Below are 13,617 nucleotides of genomic sequence, written 5' to 3' on the forward strand. Positions count from 1 at the left end.
CAGCCCTTTTTTGACAGTTGTTCAATACTTTTATCTCCCTCCTCCGCCCACCACTGCCCCCCTCCGACTTCCCTAATCTTTGCCGAGGACTTTGCCGCACACTTCAAAAACAAGTTAGACCAAACACGGCAAGTATTTATTGCCCAACCACCACAACCCCTTTGTATACCAGACCAATGCCCAAACCCCATAACCTCCTTATCTAACATCAATGAAGGGTAGCTTGCTCATCTTCTCTCCAAATCACACCTCACCACTTGTGCACTTGACCCTATCCCATCCCACCTTCTCCCCAACATCACCATCACTCTTATCCCATCCCTAACCCACCTCTTCAACCTAGCACTAACTTCTGGTACCTTCCCTTCTGCTTTCAAACATGCCACAATCCCGCCTATCCTTAAAAAGCCAACCCTCGATCCAACAGCCACGTCCAGCTATCGCCCAATATCGCTGCTCCCATTCGCTTCTAAACTCATGGAGCAGCATGTCCACGCTGAACTTTCCTCCCAACTCTCATCTAACTTGCTCTTTGACAATCTACAATCTGGCTTCCGTCCCCATCATTCCACTGAGACAGCCCTGACCAAAATTACCAACGACCTACATACAGACAAAGCCAACGGACAATACTCTATACTCCTGCTTCTAGACCTGTCCTCTGCTTTCGACACAGTTGACCACTGCCTCCTACTATAGATCCTCTCCTCCTTTGCATCAAAGACCTCGCCCTATCCTGGATCTCCTCATACCTTTCCAACCGCACATTCAGTGTCTCCCACTCCCACACTACCTCCTCATCCCACCCTCTCTCTGTTGGAGTCCCCCAAGGCTCTGTTCTAGGACCCCTACTATTCTCAATCTACACACTTGGCCTGGGGCAACTCAAAGTCCCACAGATTCCAGTACCACCTTTATGCCGATGATACTCAGATCTACCTCTCTGGCCCAGACATCACCTCTCTGCTCTCCAGAATCCCAGAGTGTATATCAGCCATATCCTCCATCTTCTCCTCTCGCTTCCTCAAACTCAATGTGGACAAATCTGAACTGATCATCTTGGCCACCATTAACCCTTGTGCAGCATTTTATGGTGGGTATTTATGTATGGAGCATCTTCTTGGCCACCATTAACCCTTATGCAGCATATTATGGGGGGTATTTATCTACGGAGCATTTTTTGGACCACCATTAACCCTTGTGCAGTACCACCCTCGGCTTATACATGAGTCAATAAGTGTTCCCAGTTTTTTGTGGCAAAATTGTGGGGGGGGGGGGGTTTCGGCTTATGCACAAGTATATACGGTGTGTGTGTGTGTAATAAATATATAAATGACGCACCTGTTTCAGGTGACATCAGAATTAACTGTCCCGTGTGTCTATATGACTTGTGTAAAGCAAAATTGTGGGGGGGGGGGGGTTTCGGCTTATGCACAAGTATATACGGTGTGTGTAATAAATATATAAATGACGCACCTGTTTCAGGTGACATCAGAATTAACTGTCCCGTGTGTCTATATGACTTGTGTAAAGCTAAGGGTTGAGACTTTGAGGAACTGATTTACCATACAGATATTGTGCAATTACAGGGCACACTTTTTCCATAGTGAATAAAACTGTACCAGCACTATCATGCCGTTGTTTTTTTTCTTAAAGACTATTCTGCTGTAGTGTGTATTGATGCTACTGTATACAAGGGGGATTGAGAGAGAGTATGTGTGAATATATAAATATATATATATATATATATATATATATATATATATATGAATATATATATATATATATTCACACATACTCTCTCTCAATCCCCCTTGTATACAGTAGCATCAATACACACTACAGCAGAATAGTCTTTAAGAAAAAAAACAACGGCATGATAGTGCTGGTACAGTTTTATTCACTATGGAAAAAGTGTGCCCTGTAATTGCACAATATCTGTATGGTAAATCAGTTCCTCAAAGTCTCAACCCTTAGCTTTACACAAGTCATATAGACACACGGGACAGTTAATTCTGATGTCACCTGAAACAGGTGCGTCATTGTACATGGTGTGAGGCTGTCACAGAGGACGGGCCACGAAGCTGCAGCACATTGTGACCAGCAATGGACTGTGCATTCGTGATACAGGAACAACATGGCCCTAAGCACTGGCAATGGAAGGGAACCATCTTCTCTGACATTCTCACATGCTGTAAAAGAAGCCTGGGTCACTCTGAAGCATATAATAAAGCAGAACACATACTTACTCATTCACAGGTGCAAGGGTGGCCTGTCCTGAGAATTGCAGGAGGCGCAGGCTATCCGCTGGAGTAGAGACAATCTTGCTTACTACAGGACTGACGTCAGACTCTAATTAGGAAAAAGGATAAATACAAAGTCATAAAAATGGGTACCTGATCAAACTGTTTATAACCATACCATAGAGAAGTGAGGTATGCGTCTCTAATATGAACCCTCGAGGCAAAAAATACACTGTATTCTGCCAAGCGTAGGGCCTGAGGAGACCCTGCACTAGGCATTAGATAGTACCAATATTGTCTGGACTTTTCCTGTACAGGGCACACTGTAAAAATCTATTCACATTTCATATATTTCATATGACATGCTTTAACACAATTGAGTGCAACCTTTCTCATATATTGTACATGCAAGTAGTCATCAAGAATAGAGCAGGGAAAAACCTACAATTATCATAAAGACTAGGCACATGCGGACATCTTAAAGGGCATCTGTCACCTCCAAAATGCTAATTCAACTACATATACAACTTAGCTGGTATAAAAATTTAGTTGCCATTAAAAGAAAAAAAAAAAAAAAAAAAAAAAACACAACACACAAAACACAATTTATTTCATATGCAAATAAGGTGTTTTCAGTGCACTATTGATATGGACATGGGCTCAGTGCACACAAACGCCCCCTCGATTTGCATGCTGAGCACTTTGCCATATCCTGTGAGCCCTGCCAGAACTCGATTAGCGGCTGTACACAGACTCTAAGGCTCTGATCCAGTGTCATTGTGTATTCATGTCTGCAGAACAGTACTGAGCAGCGGCCACAAACAGGAGCCAGAGCTGAAAGTCGGCACAATATGTGAGCAGTTGCAGCGTCCGTGTGAAGGTACAGAGCCGCTGGTTGTGATCTCGATGGACAGCGCTGAGCTCAGCGGCAATGCTCCACCACATGGAAACCGCAGGAGCCTAGGAGCGCACATATATTTTGATCGCTAGCACCCGTCTGCGACCATTTCTCAGGACCGTACTGCAGACTGGAGCTAGTGATCAGGCTGCAGTATACATCCTGAATCCAGGGCTTTTTTTGTAAAAAAAAATATTTGCTGGTACGCAATATTTGCCCCCGACCTCCTCTGTGCAGCCCCCGTCCTCAACCTTCATTACTCACCCTGGTGTGCCGTTGCTGAACGTCCCTGAATCCTCCGTTGTCCAGCGCTGACAGCTTCTTCCTGCCTTCAGCGGTCACATGGTACCGCTCATTAAGCTCATGAATATGCTTCCACGCCCATGGGCGTCCATATTCATAAGCTTAATGAGCGGTACCATGTGACCGCTGAAGGCAGGAAGAAGCCGTCAGCGCTGGGACAAGGAGGATGCAGAGGACGTTCAGGGAGGCACAGGAGGGGTGAGTATGACTTCCCAGCCACCGCCTCCTGCCACCGCTCCCCCTCCTCCGCTGAAGCACCTTCAGATTTCCGGTACTCGGTACCGTCGCAAAAAAAGCACTGCCTGAATCACCGATTGAGGTCAGGCAGGGTTCATCTGAGCGGTGTTAACCATGATATAAGCAAGTGCTCAGTGTCCAAATTGAGGGGACGCAATAGTGCACTAAGCCCTTGGCCACAATAATTGTGCATTAACCCCTTAAAGACCACCAATACACCTTTTAACGTCGGCAGTTGAGGGTACTTGATCCTCAGCGCTGCTTTTTATCGACGCTGAGAAATAAGGTTATAGTAGCACCCTCCAGCGTCGGAAAATCTCCAGGGTCTCAGCTACCGGGGGTAGCCGAGATCCCGGAGAACATGATTTGGGTCAGTTTTTACCGTCCCCAGTTTCATGATCACTATTATTAACGGAATAACGGCAATCAGAAAAAAAAAGGCAGATTTCTCATTCATTTCTCTCTTCTCTGATATGATCTAGAAAACCAGAGGAGAGAGAAATGGGGTCCCCCGAGCCCTCCCAATATCTCCAGCGTCCCTGGACCCTCCAAGCTCTGTCCCCTAGTGTCTTCTTCCGGGAAGGAAATGGCAGGCACATGCGCACTGCGCCGGCCGAGATCTGCCGGTAGGCACCAAAGAATATTTTTCCTATTGGTTCATTTTGATCACTGTGATATGGTCTATCACAGTGATCAAAATAAAAAAAAAAATAGTAAATCAAACCCCCATTTATCACCCCTTTAGTTCGGTAAAGATAATAAAAAAAAAAAATAAAAGGATTTATTTCCATTAGGGTTGGGGCTAGAGCTACGGTTGGGGTGGGTGTGTGTGTGTAGGGGGGGGGGGGGGATTCCACTGATTAGGTACATCAGGGGGGTCTCCAAATGCGACATGGCGCCCATTATTGATTCCAGCCAATTTTGGGTTCAAAAAGTCAAGTGGTGCTCCCTCTATTCTGAGCCCTGCCATGCACCCAAACAGTGGTTTTCCCCCACATACGGAGGTATCTGTGTACTCAGGAGAAATTGCACTACAAATTTTGTGGTCCATTTTCTCATTACCTTTGTGGAAATAAAAAAAGTTGGGGTCTAAAGTAAATTTATTTTGCGAAAAAAAGTAAAATGTTAATTTTCACTTCCACATTGCTTTCATTCTCATGAAGCACCTGAAGAATTAATAAACTTAATGAACGTGGTTTTGAGTGCCTTGAGGGATGCAGTTTAGAATGGTGTAACTTTTGGGTATTTTCTGTCATAATGATCCTCCAAAGTCACTTCAAATGTGATGTGGTCCCTGTGAGGTACGAGGAAGAATTCATTTTCGATTATAGGACATCTCCGTCCACTCCTGGAATGTGCCCCCATCCTTGCGTCCCCCCCAGGCCATAAAAGGCAATACAATGCTTTGCTTTAATTAAAAGAGTTGGAAGAAACTCTTTGAAGCTCTTAACACAAGGGTACAAACTGCTATTGCAGCTGCAGCCAGCTGGCTCTTTTGTCTGACTGAAGCACATGGAAACCTTGTGGTACAACAAGTCACAGAAGGCTCAGGTATTGAATCTGGAAAATGACCTATATTAACAGAATGCAATATCTCTGAGACTAGCCGAGCACAATCTGAATCAGCATTCCTTTCCGCACGCACTCCCATATTATTTAGCCACCTCCAGAACCCTGCATTATGGAGTTATAAAGCATAGCTAACAGGAATTACATACGGTAGGCATATTTGGTCTCTATGCGCAGATAAAATCCAGTGGCGGCACAACCAACCAATTCAGAGCTTTGGGCACAAAGTTTTGGGCCATCCACGATTCTGGAAACTTTATTCTCAAACATGGGAGGGAGGGAGGCAGCCAGCCCAGGGGTGGCAGCAGAGTGTGGGAGGGAACAGCCTAGGAGATACAGTGCCTTGTGAAAGTATTCGAGCCCCCTGGAACTTTCAAACCTTTTCCCACTTATCATAAAGATACCGGGGGGCGTGGCTATGTAGCCGAGGAAGAAGGAAGCACACAGAGAGCTCCTGAAAATCCTGCTTCCATCCTGCGTCTGTGGCCTCATAATTGCAACACACCTGTCAGCATTCGTGATATCTGGATGCCAGGGACCCCGGTGGACCCCGCTGGGAGTCGTGAGGTAGCTCTGGAGAGCTGAAAGCCAGGGGGGTTGGAGCAGGTGGCAGGGCCTGCACGGGGCGGCAGCCATCTTAAGACGCGCGCTCTATCAGCAAGAGCTGCGGTGTCCAGCTTCCATTGCCACAGTGCTACCGGACGGTGACTCACATCCTGGAGGACACAAGGGACTCGTGGTGCGTGCCCTGAAAAATTGGGCCCTGCGTTCCTCCCTTTTATTAATAGATTCACTGTGCCGCTGACGCCAATTCTGTGGGGACTTCTGTACCCCCCCACTGCTGCCATCTCTGCGGGTGCTGTGGTCTCTATCCCCCCCCCGGATGTGACAAACCTTGCTGCTGCAGCACCAGACACTGCCCTTCCTGATCCATGTGACTCCCCCTACATAGGAGCTGCTTCTGAGATATATCTCTTTTTACAAACCCTGCTGTGCATATAATTGGGGGAAAGTCCCCAGAGCCTGCACCTCTGGTTGTCCTGTTGCGCTGCACTGTCACTGATTATGAGTCGATCTAAAGGATCAGCAACAGCAGAAAAATTAAAAGAATATGCCAGAACCGACCCCTCTGAAAGTGTACGGGTTCCCAAAAATAACTTTTCACAAGCTCAGTGAAGAAGCCGTCCCCCTGGGGGCGAGGAGGAGAATGAGCAGGAAGAACTGACCCTCAAACTGGCGTCTGAACAGCTAATGCAAGCCATCTCCTTAACTAGGACTTCTCTGACGGAGAAGATAGAAGACGTGTACACTGAGGTGGGGCGACTCTGACAGGACAAGCAAGCTATGCGGCGACGCGTTACGGAAGTGGAGACGAGAATATCCCAGTTAGAAGACACCATCGCACCTATAGAGGTCAAGTTGACAAAGGTGGCAGGCTCTATGAACGCCTGGAAGCAAAAAGCGGACGATCTGGAAAACAGGATGCGTCGAAATAACATCCGTGTCATTGGACTTCCGGAGCGTTCAGAGGGTCAACATCCTGAGAAATATCTGGAAGGCTGGCTTAAGGCCTCTCTGGGGGATGAATTTTCTCCAGTATTTGCTGTCAAAAGAGCGCATAGGGTCCCTACAAAACCCCTTCCTCCAAGAACCCCACCTAGACCCTTCTTGGAACGTCTCCTCAACTGTAAAGACAGACACCATTCTGCGTCTCGACTCGCACGGCAAAAAAGCCCCATCAAATTTGATAATGCTGTGATTTCCATTTTCCTGGACTTTTCCATGGAACTTCAGAAGCAGCAGGCACAATTCATCGAAATTAAGAGGTGGCTCAGGGAGAGGAACATCGTGTATTCCATGATCTACCCGGCACGGCTCCGGGTTGTACACGGGGGCTCATCTATGTTTTTTACGGATCCAGCGGAAGCGACTGAGTGGCTGCGGTCCCATGGGGGATCTCCTGCAAAGGAATCCTAATGTACTCGCTGCCAATTTGAATCCTTCAATTAGAGGCCCAGTTGGGGCCTCCTCGGCGGGTATCGAGTTCAACAACAATACCGGACACTGAGTTCAGTGATGGTATCCCCTTATTCTTTTTTCAATAGGGGCGTGGGACACTGCTCCTATATTACTAGACTAATGTTTTGGGTTTTTTTTCCTTTTAATAGTCTCAGTTTTAATAGTTTTTTTAGGTAGTAGTCGCAGTCAGTGGCAAACCCTGTCTTTTGTGTGATGTTTCCAATCTCTGCTCAGGTACTAGCATACACCATATTCAGATAGACAAAAATGGGGTCTGAAATAATATGTATGACCTGGAATGTGAGGGGCATTAAGACCCCCCGAAAGAAAATCAAGGTATTCTCGCAGATCAGGCAATGCCGCCCGCACATTGTGTCCTTGGTGGAGACGCACCTGACCAGGGACACTGCTCGGTGTGTGCAGAAACCGTGGGCACAATGGTATATCCACTCATTTCATACCAGTTATTCAAGGGGGGTCTCGCTATTGATACATAAGGACGTTAGATGAGAGGCCAGGGAGGCCCGAAGGGATCCTGAGGGACGTTTTGTATTTGTGCATGCACTTAATTCCAGGCAATATGTTATTCTATGTATTTACAATCCCCCTCCAGCCAATGTCTATTCTCCAGAAGGCGATGGGTTTCGCCCTGAACTATCCAGACGCAGATGTCATATGCATGGGGGATTTCAACCAGGTCATGAATAATCGTCTTGACAGGCTGAGATTGAGTGATGAAAGGCAGGGGGAGTCTCTCCCACAGGTTATATCCCAAATATCACAATTCATGGAGGGCAGAAGATGGCTGCATCTATGGAGAACGCGACATCCCGAGAAGAGGGAATATACTTGCCATTCATCCACCAAGCGCACCTTTGTCACGTATAGATTACATATTTGGATCCAGTGGTCTAATAATGTGGGTAGATAGTATAGAACATGGCAGTAGGGGGGATTTCAGATCATAGCCCTGTCGCTCTTAAACTTAAATACGGACCACTCAGCAACAAGATGGCATGGAAATTAAACCCCTTTTGGCTGAAGTTGATAGACTCACCCGATTGATCGATCGATCAATTACATTGCTTCATTTCATCCCACCCTGAACCCCGGAATGTTAACTTATTTTGGGATGCCCTTAAGGCATACTTGAGGGGCTGTTTATCCTCTACGATCTCTTATATAAAACGGGTGACATCGAGGGAGGATCATGAGGTGGAGCAGCGATTGAGAGACTCGGAGGCCACCTACATATCTGATCAGACTAATGGCAATAAGGTGGAGTGGCTGGCTGCTCAAAGATTATATATTCAACACAGACACCAGGTCCAAACGTAAATTATTTTTTGCCCGTCAATCTTATTTTGAGCTGGGGAACCAGGCAAGTAAATTCTTGGCCTATTTGGTACGTCAGCACAACACTACTAACACAATATTACAGATCCATAGCTTAGATGGTTCTCTGGTGTCTTCAACTGAAGAAATACTGAGCTGCTTCCATAACTATTATAGATCACTGTACAACTCTAGAAGTGATGTTGACAGTCAGGGGTGATTGGAATACCTGTCGGATATCACATTTCCCAGTCTAAGCTCTTCCCAGCGGACCTTTATGGATGCTAAATTTACTCTGGAGATAGAGAATGCCATAACGGGCATGGCGTCTGGGAAGGCCCCTGGACTTGATGGGTTTCCCATTGAATTATATAGGAAATACCAGGAGATATTAGCGCCACTGTTGTTGATGGTGTTCCAAGGGATTTGGGAGGGAGGGTCTATGCCAGAGTCCTTCTATGAAGCTAACATAATAGTACTTAAAAAAGAGGGGAAGGACCCATTAGACTGTGGATCTTATCGCCCCATATCATTAGTGAATGTGTACTATAAGATCTTTACGAAAATTTTGGCTACCAGGTTGAATTCGATTATATTAGAACTTATACATCCTGATCAAACTGGCTTCATGCCTGGAAAAAGCACCAATATAGCTCCCTGGTACCAGATAATCAATGGGCATTGGCATCGCTGGATGCGGACAAGGCTTTCGACTCCCTTGAGTGGCCCTTCCTATATGCATGTTTACAGAAATATGGGTTTGGCGACAGGTTTCTAAAATGGGTTAGTACATTATATATGAAACCTAAGGCGTGTGTCATTGTATATAGTTCTATATCTGAGTCCTTTTCATTACATAGGGGAACCTGTCAGGCTTGTCCCCTTTCTCCAGCCCTTTTTGCCCTGGCGATCGAGGCATTGGCTATTCGTATAAGATCTTCCCCTAATATTGAATGTATAGAAATAGCGGGTCGAGTAGACACCATAGGCTTATATACTGATGACATGGTGATTTTTCTGGGTAGCGCGGAGGACACATTGGCACGGGTAAGAGCCACTATCAATAAATTCAGGAAATATTCCGGCTTATATATAAATTGGGAAAAGTCTGTCCTGATGCCCCTCTCCCATGCCACGACTGGAGGCCCTCTCCTCATTACCTATTGTACCCAGTTTCAAATATCTAGGTGTTCACATATCTCAAAGCAGTTTGTTGGATTTGCGGCTCAACATATACCCATTGTTGGAAATGGTTAAAGCTAAATTTCTAATTTGGAGTAAACTCCCGCTTTCTGTAGCCGGACGTATTAATTTAATCAAAATGATACTGCTCCCTAATCTCAGCTACTCTCTTCAGCACAGTGCCGTGGTAGTACCCCGATCCTTCTTTGCAAATTTGAACTCTCAAATTACATCTTTTTTATGGGTAATTAACGGAGATGTTTAAATCCAAAAATGGAGCATATTGAAACATATCATATACTATTATATAGCCCCTTACTAAATATTGGACCCATATTTGAGTTCAAAAATTACATAGAAACCGAAAAAAAAAGAGATATGAACTCAAGTAAACAAAATATAATCTTTATTACATGTAAAAATACATACAATACATAAACATTAAAAAGGTGGGAAACCCAATTAGAAATACCACCACCCACATGTCCACTACAAAAGGATATACAAAAAACCAGGGCACAGTGCTGCTCTTACATAACCGCCGAACAATGCGGGAGTAGTGGGCACAAACGTCCCCAAATGTATTAATCACTAAGATTCCCCATAAACAGGCACAGTGTCCAAATACAAGAGAAAAACATACCTCCTGTGGGTGGTGATATGAGCCCCATATCACCACCCACAGGAGGTATGTTTTTCTCTTGTATTTGGACACTGTGCCTGTTTATGGGGAATCTTAGTGATTAATACATTTCGGGACGTTTGTGTCCACTACTCCCGCATTGTTCGGCGGTTATGTAAGAGCAGCACTGTGCCCTGGTTTTTTGTATATCCTTTTGTAGTGGACATGTGGGTGGTGGTATTTCTAATTGGGTTTCCCACCTTTTTAATGTTTATGTATTGTATGTATTTTTACATGTAATAAAGATTGTTATATTTTGTTTACTTCAGTTCATATCTCTTTTTTTCGGTTTCTTTTTTATGGGGAAAAGCTAGGCCCAAACTCAGGCTGTCCACTCTGCAAAGACCAAAAAAGGAAGGTGGGGCAGCGCTACCAGACTTTTTTCTATATTATCTGGCTGGACAGGCCAAAGCCATATGCAAGTGGATGCCTGATGATCACCTCCCTAACTCTGAAAGCCATTTGCTCCAAGCCGCACGAGTTAGCTGTCCACTGGGCTTCTTAGAATTGGAAAAAATAAATGTCCTCCGTTTGCTGCCCCTGCTTCACCTGGCACGATCAGTGTGGAGGCAGATTAAGAGAGTAATTGATTTGCAGACATAGTAGCTGAAATGCCCCTGTGGATTAATGGTTATTTTCCGGCATTGCTTGAACACCCGTCTGCCGAGTTCTGGACTCGGCACAATGTTTCCTCGATAAGCGATTTGCACGATCATGGAACCTTGGTGTCTTTTGAACAATTACAGGTCAAATGTAACGTCCCAAGATCCCAATTTTTCCGTTATCTACAATTGAGTTCAGCCTTTCAATCACATATGAGAAATATGGGGGTAAACAAAGCTATATTGTCTCTGCCCTTGATAGGCATCCTTAAATCGCAAGGTCCCCAGGGTCTCATCTCCATTATGTACACAAATATGCTATCGGTAGGGGCGGAATCCGCCATAAACTCTGTTAAAGGGAAGTGGGACAGGCTCATCCCCGATGCACAAGGAGAGGAACGGGGAGAAATTCTGGAATCTGCGATTAGGGTGTCTCAGTCTATCAATAACAGAATGGCACAATTATATATTATAAATCAATCATACCTGACCCCGACCCGACTATTCAGGATGGGCAGATTCCAATCATCGGAATGCTTCAGATGTCACTCATTGGATGCAGACTTTATACACATGATTTGGCAATGCCCTATTATTGCACAATATTGAAAGGAGGTGACGTCATTATTAACTTCCCTGGTACAAGCTCCTGTTCCCCTTGAGCCGATGGTTTGCATGTTTGGGGTGTGGGATGATGAATCTTGGGGTCAGTATATCAGGATTTTTTTACGGGAAACGTTATTTATGGCACAAAAGGTTCTGGCACTGTGTTGGATGGGGGGCTCATGTCCCTCCCTCAGGATCTGGATCGAATTGGTGAATGCGGTTATTCCATATGAGCGTACGCTGTATCGAAATAGAGGGTGCCCGGGCAAATTCGAAAAGATCTGGGAGAGGTGGAATTCCTCTCATCTTACCTTGTAGGAGGGAGACATCACATAATTATTAGCTGATTATGTAGAACTAGGCTGCAAACTGGTAGTTATAGTTTGGTTTAGGAAGTTAAAAAGACTTTATTGATCGAATAACAATAAAAAAAGCTTGCATGGTTTACCTGACACTACATTTTATTCCATATGTAAACTGACATGTGCATTTTGTTTTATATCAATACTGTGGAAAGTGTATGTGCTTTATGCAATGCTTATCATATATAAGTGTGTATGTTGTTTGTCTTGTTTATGGTTTAATAAACGAATTAAAAAAAAAAAAAAAAAAAAAAAAACAAAGATACCAAATGTAAATTTTTGGTGAAGAATCAACAAGTGGGACACAATTGTGAAGTTGAACGAAATTTTTTGGTTATTTTAAATTTTTGTTGAAATTCAAAAACTGAAACGTGGGGCGTGCAATATTATTCGGCCCCTTTACTTTCAGTGCAGCAAACTCACTCCAGAAGTTCATTGTGGATCTCTGAATGATCCAATGTTGTCCTAAATGACTAAGGATGTATAATCCACCTGTGTGTACTTAAGTCTCCGTATAAATGCACCTGCTCTGTGATAGTCTCAGGGTTCTGTTTGATGCACAGAGAGCATCATGAAGTCCAAGGAACACAACAGGCAGGTCCGTGATACTGTTGTGGAGAAGTTTAAAGCAGGATTTAAACTTTCGCAAGGCACTGTATAAGGCAGTCCCTCATTTTGGACTGAGTTTTCTAATGGCAGGAGGATACGTTAAATGACGCAGCCAGGAAAGCCTGTAGTTAAGATTTGTACCTGTGATCTATCAGCGCCCCCCCTGTGGTCACATGCTACATAACAAGGTAATTGCAACCAGGGCTGTGGAGTCGGAGTCGTGGAGTCGGAGTCGGAGCTCATTTTGGTGGAGTCGGAGTCGGAGTTGGAGTCGGTATAAAATGGACCGACTCCTAAAATATATAATAAATTGGGTACAGTAATTCAATGCAGGATGTGCTGAATATTTTTTCATAGGAATTTGGGAAAGTTATGAAATGTCCTATAAATGGCTGTTCTATTCCTGATCTAAGGCTACATTCACACACAGCGTTTTTCCTGTGTTTTTTGAGGATACGTTTTTCAGCTGCAAAAGCTGATCATCTTTTTAAAAAACCACATCACCTGAAAGGTTTTTGAGCTCATAGATAATGTTTTCAATAGCAAAAGCAGATTAGAAATCTGCTCTATCTATCCATTTATCCATATCTGTCTATCCATATCGTATCTGTACCAAAAAGAATGAAAACCGGGTAGTACACCAATATATATTCTGTTCTATCTAAATATCTTGATTATGGGATCATAAAAATGATTAAATGTCTGAGGTTCACATTGTACTACAATAAATTTTTCACTTAAATATAAGCAATATGTGTGGGAGTCGGAGTCGGAGTCGGAGTTGGAGTCGGAGTCGGTGTAAGAGAAATTGAGGAGTCGGAGTCGGAGTTGCAGGTTTGGCTTACCGACTCCACAGCCCTGATTGCAACCTATCTATACCTTATCTTTGTGCTGCACTCCTGACTGTATACCTGTATATCGTTCTTGTAAATATATACCTGTATATTTCTAGTGCATTTTTTCGGCGATT

General features: G+C 44.4%; 1 protein-coding gene across 4 annotated transcripts in view; it reads right to left on the reverse strand.

The window, feature by feature from the left end:
- TP53BP1 (tumor protein p53 binding protein 1) overlaps positions 1-13,617 on the reverse strand; it is a 182,896-nt gene that overhangs the window by 97,437 nt on the left and 71,842 nt on the right. For all 4 annotated transcript variants that reach the window (XM_073568586.1, XM_073568582.1, XM_073568584.1 and 1 more), the window contains exon 9: positions 2,250-2,352. In XM_073568586.1, the coding sequence (XP_073424687.1) occupies positions 2,250-2,352 (103 nt within the window). The remainder of the gene's footprint in view (positions 1-2,249; positions 2,353-13,617) is intronic.

Source organism: Dendrobates tinctorius, unplaced genomic scaffold (genome assembly GCF_039654945.1).
Source record: "Dendrobates tinctorius isolate UK_male_01 unplaced genomic scaffold, ASM3965494v1 ptg000022l, whole genome shotgun sequence".
Classification (NCBI taxonomy): Eukaryota; Metazoa; Chordata; class Amphibia; order Anura; family Dendrobatidae; genus Dendrobates; species Dendrobates tinctorius.